Source organism: Phycodurus eques, chromosome 17 (genome assembly GCF_024500275.1).
Source record: "Phycodurus eques isolate BA_2022a chromosome 17, UOR_Pequ_1.1, whole genome shotgun sequence".
NCBI lineage: Eukaryota > Metazoa > Chordata > Actinopteri > Syngnathiformes > Syngnathidae > Phycodurus > Phycodurus eques.
Genome location: NC_084541.1, coordinates 10,951,325 through 10,977,429, shown reverse-complemented (window position 1 = coordinate 10,977,429; position 26,105 = coordinate 10,951,325). Strand labels below are relative to the sequence as shown.

The 26,105-nt window shown below is 42.1% G+C and overlaps 1 protein-coding gene across 3 annotated transcripts in view; it reads right to left on the bottom strand.

The window, feature by feature from the left end:
* gabra6b (gamma-aminobutyric acid type A receptor subunit alpha6b) overlaps positions 1 to 25,820 on the bottom strand; it is a 41,656-nt gene extending 15,836 nt beyond the window's left edge. Inside the window, exons 1-9 of one of the 3 annotated variants that reach the window (XM_061702903.1) lie at positions 25,595 to 25,820; positions 25,339 to 25,463; positions 24,796 to 24,863; positions 22,619 to 22,839; positions 20,760 to 20,842; positions 20,262 to 20,405; positions 18,582 to 18,734; positions 14,450 to 14,727; positions 2,930 to 3,186 (exon numbers count right to left, since the gene is read on the bottom strand). In XM_061702903.1, coding sequence (XP_061558887.1) covers positions 2,930 to 3,186; positions 14,450 to 14,727; positions 18,582 to 18,734; positions 20,262 to 20,405; positions 20,760 to 20,842; positions 22,619 to 22,839; positions 24,796 to 24,863; positions 25,339 to 25,463; positions 25,595 to 25,629 — 1,364 coding nt within the window. In that variant the 5' untranslated portion in view covers positions 25,630 to 25,820. The remainder of the gene's footprint in view (positions 1 to 2,929; positions 3,187 to 14,449; positions 14,728 to 18,581; positions 18,735 to 20,261; positions 20,406 to 20,759; positions 20,843 to 22,618; positions 22,840 to 24,795; positions 24,864 to 25,338; positions 25,464 to 25,594) is intronic. The other 2 variants (XM_061702904.1, XM_061702906.1) reach the window with 2 other exon arrangements.
* Between the last annotated feature and the right edge of the window lie 285 nt (positions 25,821 to 26,105).

The window sequence follows — 26,105 nt, the reverse complement described above, 5'->3', positions numbered from 1 at the left end:
AGTAAAAAAAACTCATTGCTTTTGCGATAAAATCTGCAGTCGTTAAGAATCTTGTGTCATGTCTGTATTGTATGTCATGTCCCGCTTTCTTATGTGAGAGGAAATGTCATTTTAAAGACATCAGCTGTGGTGGGGAAAGCATTTTTGTACATTGGATTTGGCTGAAAGGCCCTTAGAAGCTTGTTTTTATATTAGTGTGTTTTTGTGCACACCTGCACAATCCAATGAGATCCAATGCAAGAGCTGTGTCCAAGTATCAGCTGCACTGCATCGTAATGACCCTCTAATATACTAACCCCTTTGACCTAGTAGCTAAATAAGACATCAGAAACACTTCTCATGCAACCACAATAATGCAAATATTGTTAAATGAATACTGTACTCTCTAACAGCAATATGATGTGAAGGCATTTTTGATACAGCACTTGTATTGTTTTCCATTAAGTTGTGCAAGTGTACCTAATGCAGTGTCCTGTTGGTTCTTACAGTTCTTCTTGTTGTTGTTATTGTAGATGTGGGTGTAGCTTACACCTGCACGTTGAAACCTTATTACCGCCACCAAGCATGAAGGTGCAAAGGTTAAAGGTATCACTTTGTTGGTTTTTCACTGTTTATTAACAAGAACTGTTTATTATCAGGTGGCACGGTGAACGACTGGTTAGAGCGTCTGCCTCACAGTTCTGAGGACTGGGGTTCAATCCCCAGCCCCGCCTGGGTGGAGTTTGCATGTTCTCCCCATACCTGCGTGGGTTTTCTCCAGGCACTCCGGTTTCCTCCCACATCCCCAAAACATGCATGGTAGGTTAATTGAAGATTCTAAATTGTCCGTAGGTGTGAATGTGAGTGCGAATGGTTGTTTGTTTATATGTGCCCTGCGATTGGCTGGCAACCAGTTAAGGGTGTTCCCCGCCTCCTGCCCGATGATAGCTGGGATAGACTCCAGGGCTCTCCCGCGACCCTTGTGAAAATAAGCGGTTCAGATAATGGATGTATGGATGTTTATTATCAACATTTGGGGGAAATTCTATAACTATTTAAACTTTGTGGATTTACCATATTTGAACCAATTTTGTGTACATCTGGATAAAAATGCAGATGCAGATTTGATTTACTCTGTGAGTGTGAATTATAATGATGTGTCACCTCCGTCTTTTACTGTTTGTTGTAGTTTCAGTCGCAATAAAGTCAAGTCCCTCATCTCTGTGAATAAAAAAATGGTACAGTCCAGGGACCAGTGGCAAAATCTGCAGCTGAACAGGGCAGAAATCATCAAGAACCTCTAACGTAACATTTAATAGCATAATGCCTTGCTTGTAATGTCTCTTTTGTTAGCCTCTCCGCAAGATACTTGATTGATTGGTTCATATACTTGTTTTCATTTTGATGAAATGAAGTAAAATTCTATATTTTTCATTTGGAAAAAAATATCAGAGGTGGCCTTAATTCTTGCAATAAGTGTTTTTTTTCATTTGTGTAATGCTAAATTTGTATAATTTTATTTTATTTTGCTTTCTGCTCTAACACAGTTACAGTCAAACCTCTGTGAAAAGTATACTGTATGTACACCTAAGCACTTACACTGTTTGTTTGGCTACATTTCACGTTAGCCCTTATCTACTCATCCACCTTTAGTGACAACGGTACATGTCAGAAGTGTAACCTATGGAGTCGAAGATTAGTTACTTAGAGGAGAGGAGAGGTTTAGCCGTGCCAGCTAGCAAGCGCAGTTTGTGGTCGGTGCGGACTCGGAGCAATTTAGCTTAGCACGTAGCAATTATCCCCAGCCCACCAACCAGGAAAGAAGGGAGGATACGCTGTTTTTTTTTTTTTTTTTATATCAGCTCAGAGCTAAAAGGTTTGCGTGACCTGTCCATGAGTAGGATACTATAGTTGATGCACAGATTCCGGGTCAATCGAGAGTGCTACAAAAAAAATGCAGCCCTGTCTATCACAATTGTGTTGTCTGAAATTACGATTTCGATCAGACAACATGAACAAAAATATTGCATGCCACATTTTGTTTTATTTTCCCTGTTAGAGAAGATTTATTTCACACTTTTTAATTCAAGAATAGGTCCCTCAGACATTTAGAAGAAACTTTTAAACTTTTAAAAAGAAGAGCTCACTTTTAAAAAGAAGAGCAATTTATTTTTGAGTTATTTCCATTTGAATCACAAAGGAACGATTCATCCTGCACCACAATCAATGTACCACGTTACAGTCCAGTCGTCTTAAGCATCCTCTGCAATTGGCCAGATAACAAATGAAAGATATGGTGTGCCACAATTGTTTCACTTTTTGCTGTTCGGTCACAAAGGAACCACCTCCCTTGGACAATAATAAAAAAACCAAACAAACAAACAAAAAACCAGTATAATCTTGCATCATCTTTCAGGAACCAGGAAGTGGCCTGCAACTGTTCACCATTGGCGGGGGTCTTTCTATAGCTATAGTGTGGCTGTACATGTAGTGTTATGTGGCCCTTTTTCATATAAATTAGTTCACTGTACATGTAAAAGCAAATACATCTCCAGGCTGCAAGCCTAGCAAAGCACTGAATAACCAGTGTTGTCGCATTTTTCTTGTAGAGAAATGATCATGTTAACCACTGTGTAGCTGTGACCACTCCGGGCTTGTTGCTAAAAAGCCATATGGTGACTAATTAGCGATGAAAGCGTAGGAGTGTTATGTGGCTGCCGAATAACAAATTCAGCTCCCAGGTGAAGACAATGCATGCTTGAAAGAAACAAAAGTGCATAACAGAGATGGAAACATGTCACTTGTATGCATGCAGAGAACATTGGATGGTATCCATCCTGTTTATAGTAGCGAGCGCTTTCATCATGTTCAGCAAGAGCCAGTTTCGTAAAGAAGTCCCAGCACACTGACAAAGCAGCATTTTAAAATAGCAAGCATGCCATGTGTTCACCTGGTCATTTCCATGGTGTCCTTGGTGAGGTACACAATCCAGTAGACCAGGTTGAAGGCGCCGAAGGAAAGCGGGAAGAGGATGCGAGAGTATTTGTCGATGATGCTCGTGCCCGTTAGGACGTTGTTGGCCGGCACAGCGGAGCCTTGCTGCAGGAATGCCTGGGCGCTGACGGGCGGGTTGGGGAATGTTTTAGGCGGGCGATCGAAGAGGGGCGCAGAATTCATTCTCTTCTTCAACATGTTGCTCACATCCGTCTTTGAGAGAAGATGGAAATTCACATTAAAAGAACTCTAGCTCGATGTAACATGAGGGCATTAATAATGAAAACAGTGCTGGGTTTTTGTTCTCCCAAATAATCACAACACGTTAAGAACTTTTTCAGAAAAAAAGGCATCATCATATCCTAAATCACCACAGTATAAATGTGTATTAGTTAAATAAGTCATAAAATATTTGAAAATCCGAGGGAAACAAAATATGAAAGTCAAAAGACACCCTTAATGACGTGAATGCCTTATTTAGACAACGTTTGGGTTGATTCCATGCATGTGATAATGTACAAAAAAAACTATGTTTAAAATATTAATAAGAACCAGACAAGAAGCTCAACAAAGAGAATAAATGATGTTTGCTTATTTCTAAAGGAGATTTCAACATTTTCAGGGGCATGGGGGAGGGTAGAAATGCAAACAGAATCCTACATATTGACACATGGTTATCAGCATGCCTCATCAAGTTTGAGTAAACCAAGTCCGTGCGCCGCTCGCTGTAAATCACATGTGGTGTGCTAGGAGAGAAAAACCAAAGTACTTCTGGGAATTGGGTCAAAAAACACCATGTTGCCAGCAGATAGAGTCAGCGTGAGAGCGAGACTGCCAGCCAGCGCAATAATCCAAAGAAGACAGCACGGAATCTTTTACCTGCAGTGGCCCAGAAATAGAACAAACACTGAACTACGAGATTATCCCTGGTGACTCCACATAGAATAATAAAATTGTAGCAAAACCAAAATCGATATTCCGTTTTAGCCACTTTATATATCAGATCTGTATTTTACATCTTTCCTTTTTATTTAAACATTATTGTGGTTCTTAATTCAACTCATCACATGACACTTACATTGAACCACTGAGGAGGTTTCAGTTGTTTTATTTGTGTTTACAATTAGGAAACTCAGGAGAGCACCGATCTAACACAAGTGAAAACAGTTGACCGTTAGGTCTCTAGTTTTGTGACCATTTTAAATCAAACTGGGTTTTAGTAATTTGGCTGGTTTGTGCAGACAGCGTATTTAAAAAGAGGCCGGTCTGCGCCGTTGTGGAAGTTAACACAGCCGACTTCAGGCACCACCAATCAAAGCGGCTCCTCTCATTCCGTTTAAATGCGACGCAGTGAGTCTCACATGGAGACAGCTCTGTGTGGAAGAGTGATCCGTGCGTGACTTGAGCATTGTCACTGCTCTAGGCTGGCCGGTGTGGCAAAAACTTAAGACCCCTTTAGAAATAAAAACCTCTCTGACAAAATGAAATGGGCCAAAAGATCTAAAAAAGCTGAAAAAAAATGCCACAATCCAAGGAATGTCAAGAACAGATTATGAATAGTAAATAATTGTGAAAAGTGAAGTAATTTACTTTGACTGGTCCGAAAAGGGTTACAAAGTCATTTCTAAAGCTTTAGGACTCCAATAAACCATGGTGAGAGCCATTATCCACAAATGGAGAAAACATGGAACAGTGGAGTACCTTCCCAGGAGTGACCGGTCTGCAAAAAATAGTGTGTCCGAAGTTACCACATGTGTCCCAAGTACCAACAGTTGAGACAGTAAGAGCCGTCAGAGTGAGTAGAAGTGTAAAATTTATTCAACATCAAAGCGCTGTAACAGTATCCAGGCTAAGTATCTACCATTGACCCAAACTGGATCAATTTAGTTTTTCCAATTTTTGATTTTTTTCCCCCACTGTCCACCACGTCTTATTTGCAGTGATAACCCGCCATCGGAGGGCCCCGCTGGCAAGGCTCGCGCTGGTGTTCGGGCAAAAAGCTCGTCCGGCCCGCCGTGTCGCCTCAGACGCTGCCCTTTTCTCTCTGCCTGTCTGCCCTCAAACCTTGTTCTGTCTGAATGCATTTACAATAAAAATATAACTCAATATAAACAACAGCAGAGGGAATCTATCAAACTCTCCTGTTGTACGGCAAAACTGTTCCGGCATGAAAAATGAACCAGATCCACTTGTCTGCATGACTAAGCAGCCAATCCGGAATGAAATGACAACAGGTGCTGCATGAACAAACGAAACTAACATAATAAAAAATGCTCTAACATCAAACAATTCTCTTAAATAAGGCAGAGGAAGGGTAATTTATTGATTCTCCGAATTTGTTGCCGTTGTTAATATTCCATGGTTCACATTGCTCCATATCAGTCAATCAATTAATCAAACAATCAATTAATCAATCAAGCGCTCTCTGTTTTAATATTTTTACATTGTGTCATCATCTGCAGCAGTTGAAAATAATAACAAGCCCCATTTGACAAAGCAAGGAGTACAAAGTGCAGCTACTGAATCTGTTTTCAAATGTAGGGGGTAAGAGTAAATCATAAAAAAAAAATTACTCAAGTACATATACTGTACTTGAAAAATATAATTAAGTACAGCAACAAAGTGGCGGCATGATGGTCGACTGGTTAGAGCGTCTGCCTCACAATTCGGAGGACCGGGGTTCAATCCCCGGCCCCGCCTGTGTGGAGTTTGCATGTTTTCCCCGTGCCTGCGTGGGTTTTCTTCGGGCACTCCGGTTTCCTCCCACATCCCAAAAAAATGCATGGTAGGTTAATTGACAACTCTAAATTTCCCGTAGGTGTGCATGTGAGTGCGAATGATTGTTTGTTTGTATGTGCCCTGCAATTGGCTGGCAACTAGTTCAGGGTGTACCCTGCCTCCTGCCCGATGATAGCTGGGATAGGCTCCAGCACGCCCGCGACCCAAGTGAGGAGAAGCGGCTCAGAAAATGGATGGATGGATGGCTGGACAGCAACAAAGTACTTCAATAATAATAACTTCATTACTTCATCCACTGTCACTATCTGACTGCTGACCTCATTTTTTGACTGTAAAAGTACATTGGAAAACTTAATAATAATAATAAATATAAAATAATAAGTACAGCACACAACTTTGTGTTTTGCACATCTGCCTCACCGTTCTGACATCTCGGGCCTTCCTGCGTTACATTTGCATTTTCTCTCTGTACTTGGGTGGGCTTTCTCCAGGTACTCTAGCTTCATCCGACATTCCAAAAACGGGCATGTTAGGTCAATTAAAGATTCTAAATTGCCCTGAGGTGTGAATGTGAGTGTGAGTACCGCACTTTTGGCCCAAAGTCAGATGTGAAGGGCTAACCTGCGATGGTGTGGTAAAAGTGAGAAGAAGACCATTTTAGAAATAAATCCCAAGGAAAAACTCTTCATTAAAAATGTATACTTTCGATTATTCCATTGCATCCCATTTGCCTAAATGAGCCCTATTTTAGGATTATGATTTGGAGATTTATTTTTGGGTGCCACTGTACGGTTCCGTAAATTCCATCACCAGTCGGTTCATCAATTCCACCACATGGTGTGTGTGTGTGCGTTTGTGTGTACTATACTGTAGATGGCAACCGATCCCATAGAGAAGCTTTTTCTGATAATGACACACTGGCTTGGTTGGCTTCTTGCTGGTCAAATCCCAGTGGGATATGCTCCTCTTTATCCACTGCTCTACATTTTTACACACATACATACGCACGCGCACACACACGCACACACGCTCACTGGCATGACACAGATGGTCACTTACTATTGGACAAGTAAATACATTGTTTGGGTATGTGTACTGTATGTATGGGGGCGGTTGCAATCGATATGTAAATGTCGCGAGTGTGTGTGTGTGTATTAGACAGCGTACGTGTAGGTGTGTGTAAAATAAGGTTACAGTAGCTGCATATTGCCAATATGTGTGGTTTGGGAGTGGGTGCATAGGAGGTCATCTGAGTGGGTGGCGAGTGGGTGTTAATACGCTTGTAGAAGTTACATTTATCTACAGTATATGTAAATGTTGGCTATTTAATACATGGATGAAAATGATACAATATGAGGGGCCGTTAGGGACATTATTCAGGATTAGCTCTCACACTTACTATTCAAATGCTTTCACACACACACACAAACTACTGAAAGGCTCTCATAAGCACTACTCAAACACTCTCATACACACGAGTCTTGCTCTCATTAACACTACTCAAATGCTCTCATTGACTACTCAAATGCTCTCATTGACTCTACTCAAATGCTCTCATTGACTCTACTCAAATGCTCTCATTGACTCTACTCAAATGCTCTCATTTACACTACTCAAATGCTCTCATTTATACTACTCAAATGCTCTCATTGACACAACTCAAATGCTCTCATTTACACTACTCAAATGCTCTCATACCCACGCGTCTTGCTCTCATCAACACTACTCATATGCGTTCATGCGAGCACGTCAATCAGATTCTCGCACACATCACTGGCATTCACAAGCTCATGTCACTCATGCTCACACACAAATAGTGTAAATCTTTTATTAGGTAGTTCAATTAAAAAAGAGCTGCACACTGCACACAATCAGTGTGAAGTATTTCATGTTTAAAATATGTATTATTTTGATGATTGTAGCACATAGTAGACACATAGACAGAGTTTCAACACTGCTGCATTACAATCTGAAACGTATACAGTTCGTTGCCCTGAGCATCCCAGACAGAGAGATAGTCGTGATTGGTGCAGATTGTAATGGACGTGTTGGTGAAGGAAATAGGGGTGATGAAGAAGTGATGGGTAAGTACGGCATCCAGGAAAGGAACTTGGAGGAACAGATGGTGGTAGACTTTGCAAAAAGGATGCAAATGGCTGTAGTGAACACTTTTTTTCCAGAAGAGGCAGGAACATAGGGTGACCTACAAGAGCGGAGGTAGAAGCACGCAGGTGGATTACATCTTGTGCAGATGATGTAATCTGAAGGAGGTTATTGACTGTAAGGTAGTGTAGGGGAGAGTGTGGCTAGACAGCATAGGATGGTGGTGTATAAAATGACTCTGATGGTGGGGAGGAAGATTAGGAAGACAAAGGCAGAGCCGAGAACCATGTGGTGGAAGCTGAGACAAGACGAGTGTTGTGCAGCTTTTCGGGAAGAGGCGAGACAGGCTCTCGGTGGACAGGAGGAGCTTCCAGAAGACTGGACCACTGCAGCCAAGGTGATCAGAGAGGCAGGCAGGTGAGTACTTGGCGTATCTTCTGGCAGGAAAGGAAAGAAAGAGACTTGATGGTGGAACCTCACAGTACAGGATATCATACAAGGAAAGAGGTTAGCTAAGAAGAAGTGGGACACTGAGAGGACCGAGGAGAGGTGAAAGGAATACATTGAGATCCGATATAGGACAAAGGTAGAGGTGGCAAAGGCCAAACAAGAGGCATATGATGACATGCATCCCAGGTTGGACACTAAAGAAGGAGAAAAGGATCTATACAGGTTGGCCAGACAGAGGGATAGAGATGGGAAGGATGTGCAGCAGGTTAGGGTGATTAAGGATAGAGATGGAAATACGTTGACTGGTGCCAGTAGTGTGCTAGATAGATGGAAAGAATACTTCAAGGAGTTCATGAATGGGGAAAATGAGAGAGAAGGGAGAGTAGAAGAGGCAAGTGTGGCGCACCAGGAAGTGGTAATGATTAGTAAGGGGGAAGTTAGAAAGGCATAAAAGAGGATGAAAAATGGAAAGGCAGTTGGTCCTGATGACATTCCTGTGGAGGTATGGAAGCATCTAGGAGAGGTGGCTGTGGAGTTTTTGACCAGCTTGTTCAATAGAATTCTATCGCGTGAGAAGATGCCTGAGGAATGGAGGAAAAGTGTGCTGGTGCCCATTTTTAAGAACGAGGGTGATGTGCAGAGCTGGGGAACTATAGAGGAATACAGTTGATGAGCCACACAATGACGTTATGGGAAAAGAGTAGTGGAGGCTAGACTCTGAGTATTTGCGAGCAACAGTATGGTTTCATGCCTAGAAAGAGTACCACAGATGCATTATTTGCCTTGAGGATGTTGATGGAAATGTACAGAGAAGGTCAGAAGGGGCTACATTGTGTCTTTGTAGATCTAGAAAAAGCCTATGACAGAGTACCCAGAGAGGAACTGTGGTACTGCATGCGGAAGTCTGGAGTGGCAGAGAAGTATGTTAGAATAATACAAGACATGTACGAGGGCAGCGGCACGGTGGTTAGAGCGTCAGCCTCACAGTTCTGAGGACCCGGGTTCAATCCCCGGCTCCGACTGTGTGGAGTTTGCATGTTCTCCCCGTGCCTGCGTGGGTTTTCTCCGGGCACACCGGTTTCCTCCCACATCCCACAAACATGCATGGTAGGTTAATTGAAGACTCTAAATTGCCCTTAGGTGTGAATGTGAGTGCGAATGGTTGTTTGTTTATGTGTGCCCTGCGATTGGTTGGAAACCAGTTCAGGGTGTACCCCGCCTCCTGCCTGAAGATAGCTGGGATAAGCTCCAGCACGCCCGCGACCCTTTTGAGGATAAGTGGCTCAGAAAATGGATGGATGGATGAAATTGAAGTACCTAATAAAAGATTTACACTATTCATGTGTGAGCATGATTGACATGTACTCGTGAATGCCAGTGATTGACGTGCTCACATGAACGCATTTGAGTAGAGTTGAAGAGAGCATTTGACTTGTGTCAATGAGAGCATTTGAGTCGTGTAAATGAGAGCATTTGAGTAGTGTTAATGAGAGCAAGACTCGTGTGTATGAGAATGTTTGAGTCGTCCTTATGAGAGCCTTTCAGTAGTTTGTGTGTGTGTGAAACCATTTGAACAGTAAGTGTGAGCTAATCCTGAATAATGTCCCTAACGGCCCCTCATAATACAACCCAGTATTAATCACTTAACCATCATTTGGAAAAAGAAATACACTTATTTGGTTACGATATACACCCATTGGTCACTTCTTTAGCTACATACTGAGAGGCGTTAATAATATTTCGCTCACCTTAGTTAGCTACATAAGTGGGCCAACAGTTTGAATCAGCACTCAGCATAATATAGTGTAATTCCAACACCACTACAACATCCATCCATCAATTTTCTGAGCCGCTTCTCCTCACTAGGGTCGCGGGCATGCTGGACCCTATCTCAGCTGTCATCGGGCAGGAGGCAGGGTACACCCTGAACTGGTTGCCAGCCAATCGCAGGGCACATAGAAACAAACAACCATTCGCACTCACAGTCATGCCTACGGGCAATTTAGAGTCTCCAATTAATGCATGTTTTTGGGATGTGGGAGGAAACCGCAGTGCCCGGAGAAAACCCACGCAGGCACGGGGAGAACATGCAAGCTCCACACAGGCGGGGCCGGGGATTGAACCCAGGTCCTCAGAACTGTGAGGCTGACGCTCTAACCAGTCGTCCACCGTGCCGCACCATAATAACACTATTGTTAAATTATTGTATTACCGCATTTATTAGTTCAATACAGAGGAGCGGAGCTGTCTATTTTATTTTGACAAATAATATTGTTTATTTTGTTTATTATTATGTCCAGTAATGTCTTTGAATATTACAATTCATGTCAAATTAAACTGAATTTTAAATAAATTTAAAAGAGAACTACTATGGGGAAATGCAGTGAAAAGGTAAACACTGAAGCAAACGGGACATAAAATGTCAGAGTCGCTAATCGTCACATCACGTTCGATCATTTACAACATCGTGTAAAACTCCACCCCTTAATTGAGCTGAGAGACTGTGTATATGCTTGGTAGGTGCTGCTGTTGTGGTTAGCAAAATAATTCAAATTGACACAGTAGTTAACTTTATAGTGTCCATGTATGAATGATGGTGAAATTGAACTGAGATACTGACACTATGTAGACTTTTTCCCCCAATGGGAAAGTAAGAGGGATCTATTTTTCTGCAGTTGATGACGCAACCGGCGATTAATTGGGGAACTACCTTTATTTGATATCCACTATTTGAGGGAAAAAAAGGACACAATGCTTATATAATAAAATACTGAAAGCAAGACAGGTGGTATTGCCGCAGACAAAGTGGTTTCTTCAATAGCAGGGGTTTTATCAGACCAACACAACAGTTCTAGCTGAGGAGTATAGGGACTGTCTATCATTGAGTGAGAGAGGGGATGAGACATACACCATTTTGGAGTTTTATCATTGTGGGATTATTAGGTATTCCTCTGCTTCATTACTCAAGAACTGTAATGTTGTTGTTTTTTAAACCGGTGTCCCAATTATCCCCTTCAGCTGTCAATCCTGTATGTGTCTGCAACTCTGTAGCTCACACAGCCACAAACTGACTGTTGCTGTGCTGTTAAACTGTTAACTTTCCCTGATGTGTCGCTGTTATGTGGACGCACACACGACTCAAAACCAAGTGAGGCGGACGAGCCGATGCTGTACTGGTAAGGTCGCTGTTTCATTAGCTTGCTAGACATTTAGCTTATTACCTCGCGAGGTAGAGCATGTAATATACAGTTATCTCTCCCTTTAGTGTCTCCATTGTGAGGGATGCATTTTTTCGGGTTGTTGGCATAGCTTGATGTCTGACTACATGCTGTAGTGGTAGAAACTTATTATCTATAAGGAAATGTCAATTGCACTGAATAGCCACTGAAGGCACCCAATGGGGAAAGGCCGACTCATGCCAGAAGCCCAAGTGTGTACTTGAGCCAAGGGGTCTGAAAGCCACTGCAGCAAAATAAAGTGCAAAACTTAGCTGCAACCAGCAGAGGCATTGTTTATTGACTCCTAACTAGTTTGCTGTCCAAAGAAGTCCTAAAATGTCAGCCAGGCAGACCTATGCTGAGTTATTCAGCATCATTTTGCTGAATCTGACACTGACATGGATACAGGAGTTGAGAACGTTCAGGGAGAGATTCTACCAATGCAGAGTTGAATTTTGTAGGAAATCAGATGTCTAAAAAAGACCAACCTGAGCTCAGCTACATCCACGCGGACCTCAGCTATGACTAATCAATACGACACTGGCATGGAAACAGAGGTTCAGAACATATTCCATTCCTTTAGAACTTTAGTTTTTAAATTACTTGAAAGTAAATAACTGGATAGATACATTACCCATGTAATCAAATACTCATCACTAAAGCTATTTTGGAATTAATCAAAATGTTTTTCATCCCCTGTGGCTGGACTAAACTCATGTCTAAGTCTTCCCTGTCCAAGAATGTGTCTCCATAATACCCCACCAACTTGCACACTACCCAAAATGTTTTAACAATATCCTTTTCCCTTACTTATCTCCCATTACCTGGACCTTGTCAAAAAATAATCACTCATTTCCTGCTACGGCTCTACCTTGCAGCCATAACAAGTTGTCATGTTAAAAATCGTGACTGGAGGACGGCTATTTCTACCCGTGGTTGCTTGCTATTTTTCTCTTTCTTTTTACTGCCCTCCTACATATTTTGGTGAAAGCAGTCATTCTCTATGAAGCCTCCCTCCTACTCAGCTCTTTTCAGTGCAACTCTCTTACGCACACAACACAAAAACAAACCCCCACTGCCCTCCCTCTCGCACATGCACTGTATCTATGCATCTTGGCCCAGGCTGGCTATTCCAGTGTGGTGGGTGCCCTCCCTTCTCATTCCACTGGATATTTCCTTAATCTATGGCTCTTACATAATCTGTGGCAGCGTCGTTCACAGGGGGGACTACTGGCTGTCTCCTCATGTCACTCTCTGTGGTGATCACACAGTAACAGGGCAGCTAGAGAGGAGAGGAGGATGGATACTCAGCCGAGATGAATAGATAAGTCACTTTAGAAATGGTCCTTTGCACAATGGTCATTGCCCCGGACTATTGCGAGATTAGTCATTCGAACTGCTCTAAGTGCTAGAGGACTCTGCATCTTTTTGCACAATTGTCAAAAAATAAAAAATAAATTGTACCGGCATATAACCAGATAACTATCAACCCTTTATTGCTCAGTGACTGTTTTTCTCAATGTCTTTATGTCTCAAAAGTGTTCCCTATCAATTGATTGCGGCTCCAACTACTGGAGACAAATTCCTTGTGTGGTTTTTTTGGACATACTTGGCAAATAAAGATGCTTCTGATTCTGAAATGGATGAGTATGTTGTATGGGTGTGGGATGCATAATACTCCCAGATTAAGTGAGCGTGTGCATATAGATGCAAGTGTGCAGCAGATTATACTGGGACGCTTGGTCCTGTGTGGACATGAAGTGATGACGGTGGCGTTTAAGTGCATGCATGGGCAGTATACGAAGGAGGAATGAACACAGTAGCCAGTAGAATAAAGTGTGTACATGAAAAGCAGGGTAGCGAATTAGTAAATAAACATGAAGAAACGTTAAATTTAATTGTCAGGTGGTGCAAAGTTTGGTGTGCTTATGGAGGGTATGCAGAGATGTGTGAGACTCCAGCAAGGTTGTCATGAATTTCTTATGAATGATGTGGAGGGAGCTGCATGGACTCACTAACCATAACATTAGGCAAGCCTACGCTGCACAAACTAACGAGATCCAATACAAAAGTTGCATAAACTATAACCCTTTACAAAGATGGGAAACAACCAGTATACTGTTGATACAGAAAAAATGATGCAATGATATTGAATGTCACGGATGGTGTAATGGTTTACTTGCAGGCAGCACAGGTTCACTTCTCCCTCAGCGATCAGCGAATGTTAGTGTGGATAGTTGTTTGTCTCCATATGTGCCCGGTGGTTGACTGGCAACGAATCCATGATTTGCCTTTCGGGGAAAGTCTTCTGAGCTATTCAATAAAAACAAAAGCCACGCTTCCACAGTACGCACCCTAGGCCCTATAGAGAAATCCCCAAATATCAGATTATTTTTCAGATTTTAAAATTTTTTCGCAAAAATTAATTCACATCATCCAAACAGAAAGCTGCCACCAGACTGAGAGCTAAAATGTTACATAATCATCTCGATAATAAGTTATTGAGATAACCACCTACTGTAACTCTACTGAGGGTAGAAACCACCCTGAGCATTCCACGCAATTTCATTCCACAGCTTTTTCTACATTGTTTCTCCAAACAACACCTCTCCACAAATTTTTGTGGAAATCAATTCAGTTGTTGTTGTGCAATGTTCACCAACCAACCAAACCAAACCAAACACACACATACAAAGGATAACTTGAAGCACTAACTCTTGCCTTGTGCATTTCACATTGGGCAGCAAAGAAAAGAGAAAAAACAAAAAAAACAGTATTTCCAGCCCAAATGATGTACAGTATCTGGATTAAGCAATTTATACTTCTGGTTCTAGATGATTCTGATTCTGATTCTGATTCAACTGGAAACAGTGAATGTAAGAAAATTATATGTTGGGATACTGTATGTGGGTTTTTGATTGGACATTGATCATTCATAGAATCATTTTGATATGTGAGACACTTACCGAGGAGACCTCTCCATCATTTCCTGCACCAGCAGCTGGGGTGGCAGCTGCAGCTGGGGCCTCTTGAGCCGCTGCCTTCATGGCCGCCGCCTTGCGTAGCTCCCGGTTGGCTTGCAGCGTGGAAAAGTAGTTGACAGCCGCAAACTCGATGAGGGCGGAGAAGACGAAGGCAAAGCAAACGGCGATGAACCAATCCATGGCTGTTGCATAGGAGACTTTGGGGAGGGAGTGGCGGGCACTGATGCTCAGCGTGGTCATGGTAAGCACAGTGGTGATACCTGGATACAGAATGATGGGTGGATACTGATGCTGATATCATTCGATTTACCATGGTAACCTGGTGCTAACATTGATGTAATTCCGTGCAATTACACGCACACAACTGACTCTTTCTATAACATTCTGCTTCAGTAAATCACCAGAATGTCAGACCAGGTGGCATTTCATTTCATTTTCATTGCTGTGCCAAAATGTCACTTCAGGGGATTATGATCTGTCCATGACATATCCCGTGCACTGACCGCACTTTGGGCACCACACTAACACAGGTGATCAGCAAACATGGAGACAGACAGCCATCGAGAGTGATAACCGCACACAAGCCAAATGTGTTTTTAAGACGGTGGAAGACCGGTTAGCATATTTGGCTCACAGTTCTGAGGAGCCGGGTTCAAATCCAGTCTCGTCTGTCTGGAGTTTGCATGTTCTCTCTGTGCCTGCATGTGTTTTCTCCGGGTACTCCGGTTTCCTCGCACATCCCAAAAAATGCATGGTAGGTTGATTGAAAACTCCCGTAGGTGTGAATATGAGTGAGAATGTTTTTTTTGTATATATGTGCTCTGCGATTGGCTGGTGACCAGTTCAGGGTATACCCCGCCTCTCGCCCAAAGGCAGCTGGGATAGGCTCCAGCACGCTAGTGAGGATAAGCGGCACAGAAAATGGATGGATGGATGAATTTAATTGGGGCAGCACAGTAGTAAACAAATCTGCCTCACAGTTCTGAGGTTTGGGGTCACAATTTCAGTTTAGGCCCACCTGTGTAGAGTTTGCACAGTCTTGTGTGGGTTTTCTCTTGTACTGCTACTCTGTGGGTTCCTCCCACATCTCCAAAATATGCATGTTTGATGATTTGAAGACTCTAGATTGCACATTGGTGTGTGTGTGAATACTTGTTTGGCTGTTTCTGCAATTGACTGGCGACTAATCCAGGGTGTAGTGCCTCTCACCCAATGTCAGCCGGGTATGCAATGATGGCTTGTTGAATTTAATTTAGAGTACAACACTGTTTTTTTGTCTGTTTTTGCCTCAGTTTTAGAATGGTTGCAACCCACAACCAGTTGGTTGTGGGTTTATTCCCCTGCTCCCTGTAGACCATATCAAAGTATCCTTGAGAAAGTCACTGAAACCCCAATTTAGTGCTGCAGCATCAGTGTCAATGAATTCCTATCATGACCATATATTTCATTAATAAGTGTGACTGGGTGAACTTGTATTTTAGTCCCTTAAAGGTACCAACTCTATAGAAGTGAAGCCCATTTACCATATACACTGTAGGTGTACCCAGTGTTGAGACCAGCAAGTAGTTTATACAATCCCGAGGACACTGCCAAATTTGTTTGAACCACAGTGTTTGCGAATAGCAGGTGGAATCAAGTCATTCTCTTTTGTGCCTCATCGCTATCTGTATTAAGACAAATCAAAATTGCTGACATTCCACATTCCTTTAAGAGGCCGCTTAACAAATGAGATATCTAATTAACTTTCATTGAGAAAGTAAGAAAGAAAAAGAAGTAATTGAAGACTGCTGCCAAGGCTTTTACCAAATTTGGGATTTCATTAGCAGTCCAGGAAATTAAAGTAGCTAATGTGACTTAATAATGGCTCTCTTGTGAGCCATCACTTCACCAGTGGACAGAAACCTCCTCAAAAACAGTATATCTTCCACAAGCAATGCTGACTGTCTCTATCTTAAATATGGTGAAGCGAATTAAAGAAAGGCTGTCAGGCCAACAGTGAGAGGCAGAAGGAAGCGGAAGAAAGTGTATGAGGGGGGGAGGGAGGGGGATGATGTTACAAAGATAGGAAAGAAATGAAATGCTTTGGGCGTTTATGGGCTTTTATTGGGGAAAAAAGGTACAAATTAGAATACACTCAATTAAGTCTGGGAGACTTCTGCTCAAGGAACTTTAAGCTTTTAGAGCGGATGTTGACGATGCAGTCCACAATATACTGTATTATAGCCTTAATGTACTGTGCGCATGCTTTATAGCTTCTCCATGTCTCCATTTTGAATTCCTCCCAGCTCTTAAATGCACCTTCCACAATGCACAAACTAAAACAATCACAATCAGCAACATCAACATTTTAGAAGAATCTTGTCGCCAGAGGTTGCTTGTGACCTGCACAAAACCAAAGTCGGACTGCCCCTCGGAAGCCCATCCACACCAAAACTCAAGTATACTGGCCAAAACAAAGAAATCATACGGATTCCACTGAAAAAAAACAAAAAAGAGACAACCATTGGAACACTGCTGTACAGGGCAACAGGTTATATAAGCAACTGGATAGCTTGTCATTTGTCTGATAAACCCATCTTGTGGTTGTGAAAAACTCAGGAGGGACACATTTCTAGCCTGTGTGAAGCAAGGAAAACAACTGAGGATAGGATTACTAAAACCTCCATAGATTATGAATTATTAAACCATCATCCTCCAAGAAGATCACTTAATGTGAAAACGTAATGCCTCAACTCACCTATGGATGTTATGTGAATGTAAGAGCAAGAGTACAAGGGAGTGGGACTAAACACAGAGTCTTAAGAAAATCACAGTGACACAGTGATATCCCAAAGAATCACAGAAAGTTGCAAAAGTAATGGAAAATACAATTGTTCACTTTGCTAGGGGAGATATAGATGTGATTTGGATTTTCAGATGTATACTGTTCTAGAGTGATGGGTACATCAATTTAAGAAAAGGGGTTATGTGGTAAAGAGAACTGCAATTATCCATGGAGCTCTCAACTTTGGAGCCAGTCATATGGTCTGGGTTTGTTTCACTTGGTAAGGTTTATGTTCTGAATGGTTATGGACCAGTGCATATTTTATCCAGATTCCAAACATTAAATCCAGAGCGCATTGTGTGTCAGAGCACATTGCACAATGGTCGAACTTGCCAATGATCAAATCAAGATCCAAAATTAGATGCAATCTAACTGTATGCCATAATTAAATTTAAGGCTGGCCATGAAATACTGTAGATGGATGCAGTGTATAACCCTACGCTAACACCATGTCTCATTTAAATATATACAGTGGATATAAAACATCTACACAACCCTGTTCAAAGGCCATTTCTCTGTGATGTAAAGACTGAGACCAAGATAAATCATTTCAAAACTACAGGTGCAAGAAAGAGCACCGAAATCTACTGCTCCAGTTTCTTTGATATTTAACATGAGGTTACCAGGATTAAAATGGATAGGATTGTGCGCACTTTCACACACTTCTCCCATCTTTTCCTCTTTGCTTTGTCTCCAGCGTCTTTATTTCTTGCTCCTCTCTCTCTGTCTTACTTCGGTGTCTCTCGCCCGCTCTGCTCCTGAGGCTAGAGCTCGGTGGCAACTGTAGCGTAATGTAATGTGAGCGAGCGGAACCTGTGAGTGCTCAGAAGCGAGCCAAGTATAAACATCCTCCTCCTCTCAGCCCTTTGCATGAGCAATTTCAAAAAGGACATTTATTCCCAATTAATTCAGCTCAACCACTGTGGAGGAGGAATAGAGATAATAAGGAAAGGTTAAAAAAAATCACTTTGCCTTTGTTTGCCTGCGCTAGCAAGGTTTTTCCTTTAAGAACCAATCAGGGCTTGGACTCAATATGCTAGTAACTGAAGAGAGGATGCCTGCTTAAAGTTTACAGATGGAGACTTGCATTGGGGTCAAACTGTGGGTGTTGAGTCGATAAATTCATATTTTTTTTATTTGACTTCTGGATACTTTAAGAAATACTTCTTGGAGCCTGAAACTGCAATTTAAAACTACTTGGCTTAATGTCTTAGAATACTCAAAAGCTTGAGAAGCCTTTAGAGTTTGACATCATACGTGTGGCTGAAGTTAAGTTAAAACAATTCTTACCAAATACTGTCCGTGCTGGAACTGATTCCTTGTTAATCCAGAAGGAGACTTGAGCCAAGATCACCGTCATGATACAGGGAATGTATGTCTGGATCAGGAAAAAGCCCATTTTTCTTTGCAGATGGAAGTGGACAGTCATGATGACGTATTCCCCTGAGAGAAAAGACAGTGGTGTCTACTGGAGGCAAATTGTCACTTTATAGACAAAGCCATTGTTACATTCTGGACCGGTTGAATGCGAGACTTTTACCTTGTCTTAAACCTGTGAAAAATGTAGTAAGAGTACTATTTTGTTTGCAGAAAATTAGTCTATGGCGGCACGTGGCCGACTGGTTAGGGCGTCAGCCTCACAGTTCTGAGGACCCGGGTTCAATCCCCGGCCCCGCCTGTGTGGAGTTTGCATGTTCTCCCCGTGCCTGCGTGGGTTTTCTCCGGGCACTCCGGTTTCCTCCCACATCCCAAAAACATGCATTAATTGGAGACTCTAAATTGCCCGTAGGTGTGACTGTGAGTGTGAATGGTTGTTTGTTTGTATGTGCCCTGCGATTGGCTGGCAACCAGTTCAGGGTATACCCTGCCTCCTGCCCGATGACAGCTGGGATAGACTCCAGGGCTCTCCCGCGACCCTAGTAAGGAGAAGCGGCTCAGAAAATGGATGGAAAATTAATCTACTCCAAGTTGTTTGCTTTTGAAGAAGGAATCTGAAAATGATGAGTACAAGGGCTACCAACTAGAAACCTGGAATGATCAAAGTGGACATGAAGAACATATTCAACTCAAAGTTTCTAGGATGCTGACTCCCCATTTCCCTATTTTAGGACTATAAGGCTATGACTTACTCCTAACTGTACATCTTAGGTGCAGTATCTTCAAAGATAACGTTGCTGTATCTCAAACATGTATGTTTTATATTGACCAGAGTCTTAATTTTAATCCCTCAATTAATCAACTCAGGATTGGACTTGATCCCTTCGTTACCACTGAATCCTTAATTGTTCATCCTAACATCAATGCAATTGTATTATTCATATGTTTTTTACTGCGTATCCGTTTCATGGTCACAGGAAATCCAACAGATTTGGAGCTAGAGGTGGGGCAATGGTCGTAAATCAATTGCACAGCACAATCTGACAGAGACATTTTGGACAATTGTATTTCCAGCTTTGCGGGAACAGTTGGAGGAAGTCTATTTCCTTGTGACTAAACGCACAAAGAAAGAAATGTAAAGGTTGATGACTTTGGTTTTAAAGAGCTCTGCAGTCCTAACATCAACTTAATCAAAAACGATAGGTATTAACTAGAATGGAGATTGTGATCCACGTCCTCTCTTAGGTCCGACCTCATAGATGTTCTTCTGGATGAATGGGGAAAGAAATCAACTCCATATTGTCCTCTACGGTCATTTCATGTTGGTGTAATAAGGGCATTGGTAGCGTAGTGGTTTTTCTGGCAATAGTCCACCTTCCAGCCACCAACAATTTCCAGTGATTTTCCATGCCCTTGTAAATGGGAGGGTTGCATCACAAAAGAAAATATATCTGAGCCATACAAATCATGCAAGTTGGAGACAGGCCCTCTAATGGGAGCAGAATTCATGTACGTGTCATGACCAGAGGGATCCAGTACTTGTGTCCATTAACCTTACAACCCTAAAACGATTTCACAAGGATCTTTGCTCACCTGTATTGGACTTTAGCCTTTCACTTGACACTCTCTGACCGATGAGGTCGTACTGCAAGAGACTAGATGACTCCTGTGGCACCTCAACAGAAGACAGAGGACCTTTCTTCCACGTGTACATGATCTCACTGACAGGGTAAGCATCTGCAGAGAACAGATCAGAGGGCATTTAAACATTCAACACCAAATCAAATTTAGGCACTTTTAAAGGAGAAAGATGAGATTTCTGGTGTTTTGTGAAATCTAAGCATAAAAAATCTGATGTTCAAACAATGAATCCCAACTGTTTTCTTTTGCTAACGAATAGCCTGCAAAAGTGACACATGATGACAGACACGGAGCTGCTCAAATGAGCTGCGCGTTTCAAATTGACATCTATGAAGGGTGTCCTGTCAGCCAGTCAGTTAGTCAGTGACACAGTGATCATTTGAGAGTGGCACCATCTGTGACAGAGACTTCACAAAACAACAACAAGAAAAAAAAAGAAACAAAACTCACAGCTCCCAAACTTGAGTGGGCATGCATGTCCATCCATCGGGAAGTTCATCAGGCGCATGGGGCACTCAGCATTTATAGTTAATCTGTCAGAATAGAGAATAGTTAGGAGGAAAGTTTTTTAGCTCATATTTGATGCACTGAGTGCTGATTTTAAAAGTTGTCTGTGTGTTGCGAGAATTCAAAGAGTTTGAAAAAACCTTGGCTGTAAACAAGCTCTGTGATATTTAATGGCCACAGACAGTATCATAGCATTAGTAACTGAGGCTGGATTTACGCTGTCGCTCTTATTTCCAATTGCTATTCAAATCCATTATCCGATGTGTTTGTCGAAATCTACTGCATTTCATGAACACCTGAAACAACCTTTGTGTTTAAAACGCAAATGCCGGTACAGAAACAGAATGGACAGCAGCAGGCAGTGATAACGTAGAGGTAAACAAACATTAAGGTAAACATTATGTGCCATTAAGGTTAAACTCAGACAAAAACTTTTCTGCCTTCAGGTTTAAAAAGCACCAAATATGTTTAATTTTTATTTAATTGTGTTCTGATGATGGCTGGCTCACAATGACGGTAGTGTATGTCCAATTTCTCCACTTACATTTGATTTATATCCAATTTTTACAATTCTTTATTCGATTGAGGCATGTTTGGGATCTGAGGCTTTCCAAGTTCATGCGTTGTTTACGCAGTTACGAATATTGGGCCTTAATTTGAGCCTGATTCCCCCCTTCCGATCAAAGTTTGCAAAGGTCTGATTATCCGATGTCCATGCATCCATTTTCTTTTACTGCTTATCCCCACCAGGGTCGTGGGCTGCTGGAGCCCATCTTAGCCCCCCTTGGGCGAGAGGCGGGGCACACCCCGAACCGGTCGCCAGCCAATCGCTGGGCACATAGAAACAAACAACCACTTGCACTCACACTTACACCTACGGGCAATTTAGTGTCTTCAATCAACCTACCACACATGTTTTTGGGATGTGGTGGGAAACCGGAGTGCCCGGAGTAAACCCACTCAGGCACGGGAAGAACATGCAAACACCACACAGGTGGGGCCGGGATTTGAACCCCGGTACCCAGAACAGTGAGGTAGACACTCTAACCAGTCGGGCACCGTGCCGGCGATTGTCCGATGTCTGTAAATGATTATCTTTACTGGTTATTTCATGGTGTTGGGTGAGTTAAGAGTGTTTATTTACTTTACTACTCCTAGATCTGCTTGTACAACAGTCAGGGCCGACAATTGCGAATTGAACGTTCAATATTTAATGATTGAAAATCCTATGGTTGACCGATCTACGGACGCTGTGATTGTAAGGGGAAATGGAACAATAGCCAATTGGGAGGAAACCTGAAGCTTGTCACGTGGAGTCGCTCACATTTTGAAAATCCGTCATGGTATTAAAAATCAATATGCGCTTAGTCTGCTTTACACAACCATGCCGCAAAAATCCTGATTGGGTGTCTTGAACCATGTATTGTAAATATAGCCGTATTGCGGATGTACCTTTTGACCACTCAGCTTCAAAAGATGATGCGGAATGCAGTGCATCATTAGTTTGGAGTTTGACAAAGAAGATTTTGCGTTCAGATGTTCCAATTATTTTTGAGAAATCTCAGCTGGTGCCCTCCATCGCAGAAGGGGAACTTTCTCATCCAGGATATCTCTCTTTTTGGAACAAAGCAGTTTGTTTGAATTGCCGTCCAAAGGCTGTTTCACGATCAGATGGCACATATTTTATTTTGGAATGGCTTTACGCATGTCTGTGCATCCTTTTTTGGATGCTTTGTTTGTTTGATTTGCTATCCAGGGCTCAATCCGCCACTCTATTCTGGTCTTGGCCACTGCATCGTTACCTCATGGTGTAGAGGATGGTTCCGTTCTGCATGATGCGAAACAGCTTGTTGGGGGTGGTCATGTTGTGAGAGATCGACCTCTTGCCGTTTCGGAAAAACGTGTCTGGTGTCCAGATCTTGCTGACCATGAGGTTGTTGAGCCGCAGGATCTCGATGGGGCCCTCGAATTTCAAGCGCTCGTCTATCCATGTTTGGCGGAAGAACACGTCCATGGTGTATTCCTGTACAGGGCAAGAAGAATTTATATTACTTGTTCACTAGTACCTCTGTGATGCCGCTACCCTTCTGACTTGCAGAGACGGGCAGAAGGGGAGTGACACATGGTTTCTTTGGAACCTGCTGTGCAAAGTGCCGGCAATGTGTCTGGTTTATATATTAAATGTTCATACAGATTTATTCGTTCCATGGCCAACATTGGTTGGCACATTTGTATGCATTGTACTGTCACTTCAACATTCCATCCCTTGACAATTATTGCATATGTACTTTTAAAACAAATATTGGGACATTTAATGCAACATTCACCAAAGTATATTTTCTTAAGCAGCAGGAGAACTCCATAGCTCACACATCCACAGGAATTCAGATACCATTATTTATTACTGTATCTTCATCATTATAATGATTATGAGAAGTCTTCAGGTTTTTTTTCTTAAGAACCTTGGTATGAATCAATTCAAGATAATTCATCAATGATGAATCACTCCCATTGCTGCATGTATTGTATATATTTGTTCATATATTTTTAAGTATATCGATTTATAATGGTGTACCACTGTACTCACATTCATTTTCAAAGTGCAGTATTTTATTTTATTTATTTATTTATTTGCAGATTGACGAGAAAAACTTGCATCCTGACTCAAACAGATACAGAAAGAGGCATGATTGGGCAATTTGGAAGACCCTCTGATTCCACCATTGCTTGATCATTGAACAGCTCCACAAGGGGTGACTCCAATACAATTCAAAAAGCCTTCCCTTACATATACTTGAATAATAATGCTCTTTTATTTTTTTTCCTCTCTTATATTCTTTTTTTATTTACACTGCGAGAGAGATATATTCATTATCGTTGTTGTAGTTTGCACTGCATCATACTGAGGGCTGTTTCGAATATTTTGCCTCGCTTGTGTAGCTAAATAATTCAAAAAATATTGGAAACACTTCACAGCAACCAATAAGTACATAAATAAACATTCAGTATTGGGGGCAAATATTGCCTAATACTCTAGTACCTTTTGGCTAGTGGTTGTATATTTATTCCTCAAAAAACACGCAGCCAGTCACACTTAAATATGTCAACCCTGGATGCTTTGAGGTCAAATGGGTAACCTCACTGCCCTGGAGAGCTGTATTATTATCCATCCATCCATTTTCTGAGCCGCTTCTCCTCACTGGGGTCGCGGGTGTGCTGGAGCCTATCCCAGCTGTCATCGGGCAGGAGGCGGGGTACGCCCTGAACTGGTTGCCAGCCAATAACAGGGCACATACAAACAAACAACCATTCGCACTCACAGTCACAACTTCGGGCTATTTAGAGTCTCCAATTAACCTACCATGCATGTTTTTGGGATATGGGAGGAAACCGGAGTACCCGGAGAAAACCCACGCAGGCACGGGGAGAACATCCAAACTCCACACAGGGATTGAACCTGGGGATTTAACCTGGGTCCTCAGAACTGTGAGGCTGATGCTCTAACCAGTTGTCCACCGTGACGCCTGTATTATTATTATTATTTTTTTTTTAATGCCTCTCTAAATAGAACATCCACCATCACCATCATCACACGGCGGTCCAAGGCTTTAGAGACCACACGAAAAGGTCTGAACAGCAGCATCACATTCAACAGACATATAGCACTTGGCCTATCCCATGTCAGGAGTAGTCAGCAGCCTATCCCGTCCCAACATCAGCCACATCTCTCTCCCTCTCTCTAAAGTGGGGGGGGGGGGGGATTGTCAACCAGATTAAAGTCTGACTAAGCTGCACTAATGACATCTGACCAAATGCTGGAATAATGAAGGCTAGGACTTGAGTTACCAGGAAAAAAAACCAACCCAACAACAAATAGTGCACATTTGCTCTCATGTCTACACAATGACGGAACAACACGACACACGCATGTGCATGACAACCAGTGAACGAATTAACTTTATGATGCTTGTTTACATACCATCTCAACATCTGAAACTGGTCCAAAGCTGGTGACAAAGATGTCCGTTTTGACTTCTGTCACTGGACCTACGGCACAGGCAGTCAAGCATTTACATATTCCATGTTTGCCACGAAATGCTCTAAAAATGTTACAAAAAATGAACAATACAAACATATTTATATCCTATATGTAGTTTTGTAAATATTGTTTTCAAGGATATATACATTTATCTGACTTGATTAGTCATGTTGCTCTATACTGGTACTTACTGTACTGCGTACTGTATTCGTAATAGGACTAGACCACTGGATTTGTACAGTTTTATTGCATGCAATTACTGGTAAATATTTCCATTGTAGGACTCACAAAACATCATTTTAACTTCATTTTCACACTAAAGCAAATGGGCACACGTGATATACAGTATTCGTCCAGATTTCACACCAGTCAAAGTCACATCACAACCAGCCTGGAAACATATGAACTTTTGTATGAACTTTTGTGCACTAAAACAACAACAACATAAGTGTGTTTTATGAACAAAACCGTATTCAAAAATACCTCCAAATCCAGGTCGCAGCCTGTTGTCATAGCCGTCCAGTAATCTATCCAGTATGCGCGTGATGTTATCCAAATAGATACTGCTCTCACTGTGCTGAGTCCCCCGCACACTGCAGACGCTGTAACTAAAGCACAGGTGCAAAAAATAAGCAAAAAAAACGAAAACCATCTTGTCAACATATTCAAGGAGTTGAGGAAGTGGTGCAAAAAAATTGCGCGCTCGCCGTGCGTTAAAGTCCGAGAGTTTGCGACTCACCAACACAGAAAGAAGCACGTCCAAAGGAAAGCCATGCCTTGTACTATTAAGAAATACAAGTATAGAAATCCGAGGTCAGCTACGCAAAAGAGCACATGCCATCATCATGCGTGGACATGATTTATTATTTTTTTAAAAAGCAGCTCCTGTTGAGTTGCGTGGATTTGGCGCGTCAGTCCGGTCCAGCACGACTTGACTTCCTCTCCAGTGCGCACGCCTCACAGCCTCAACCGCTCAGTTGAGAGTGAAAATAAATAAAGAAATCATACAACACAGGAGTTTGGAGAGTGCAGAGCGTGGGGAGGGAGGGAAGGGAGAGTTTTGCAAGAAGAAAATACAAATCTTTAGATTGATGGCGATAATCACCTGATTTAAAAAAAAGAGGAATCATGCACCACCATCATGGACATTACAACCGGTGAAATGCTGGATATAGTTATATATTGTATATATTATTATTTATGTATCTAACTGGCCACAAAAGTAGGTACACTTAAACGTGGCTATCTAA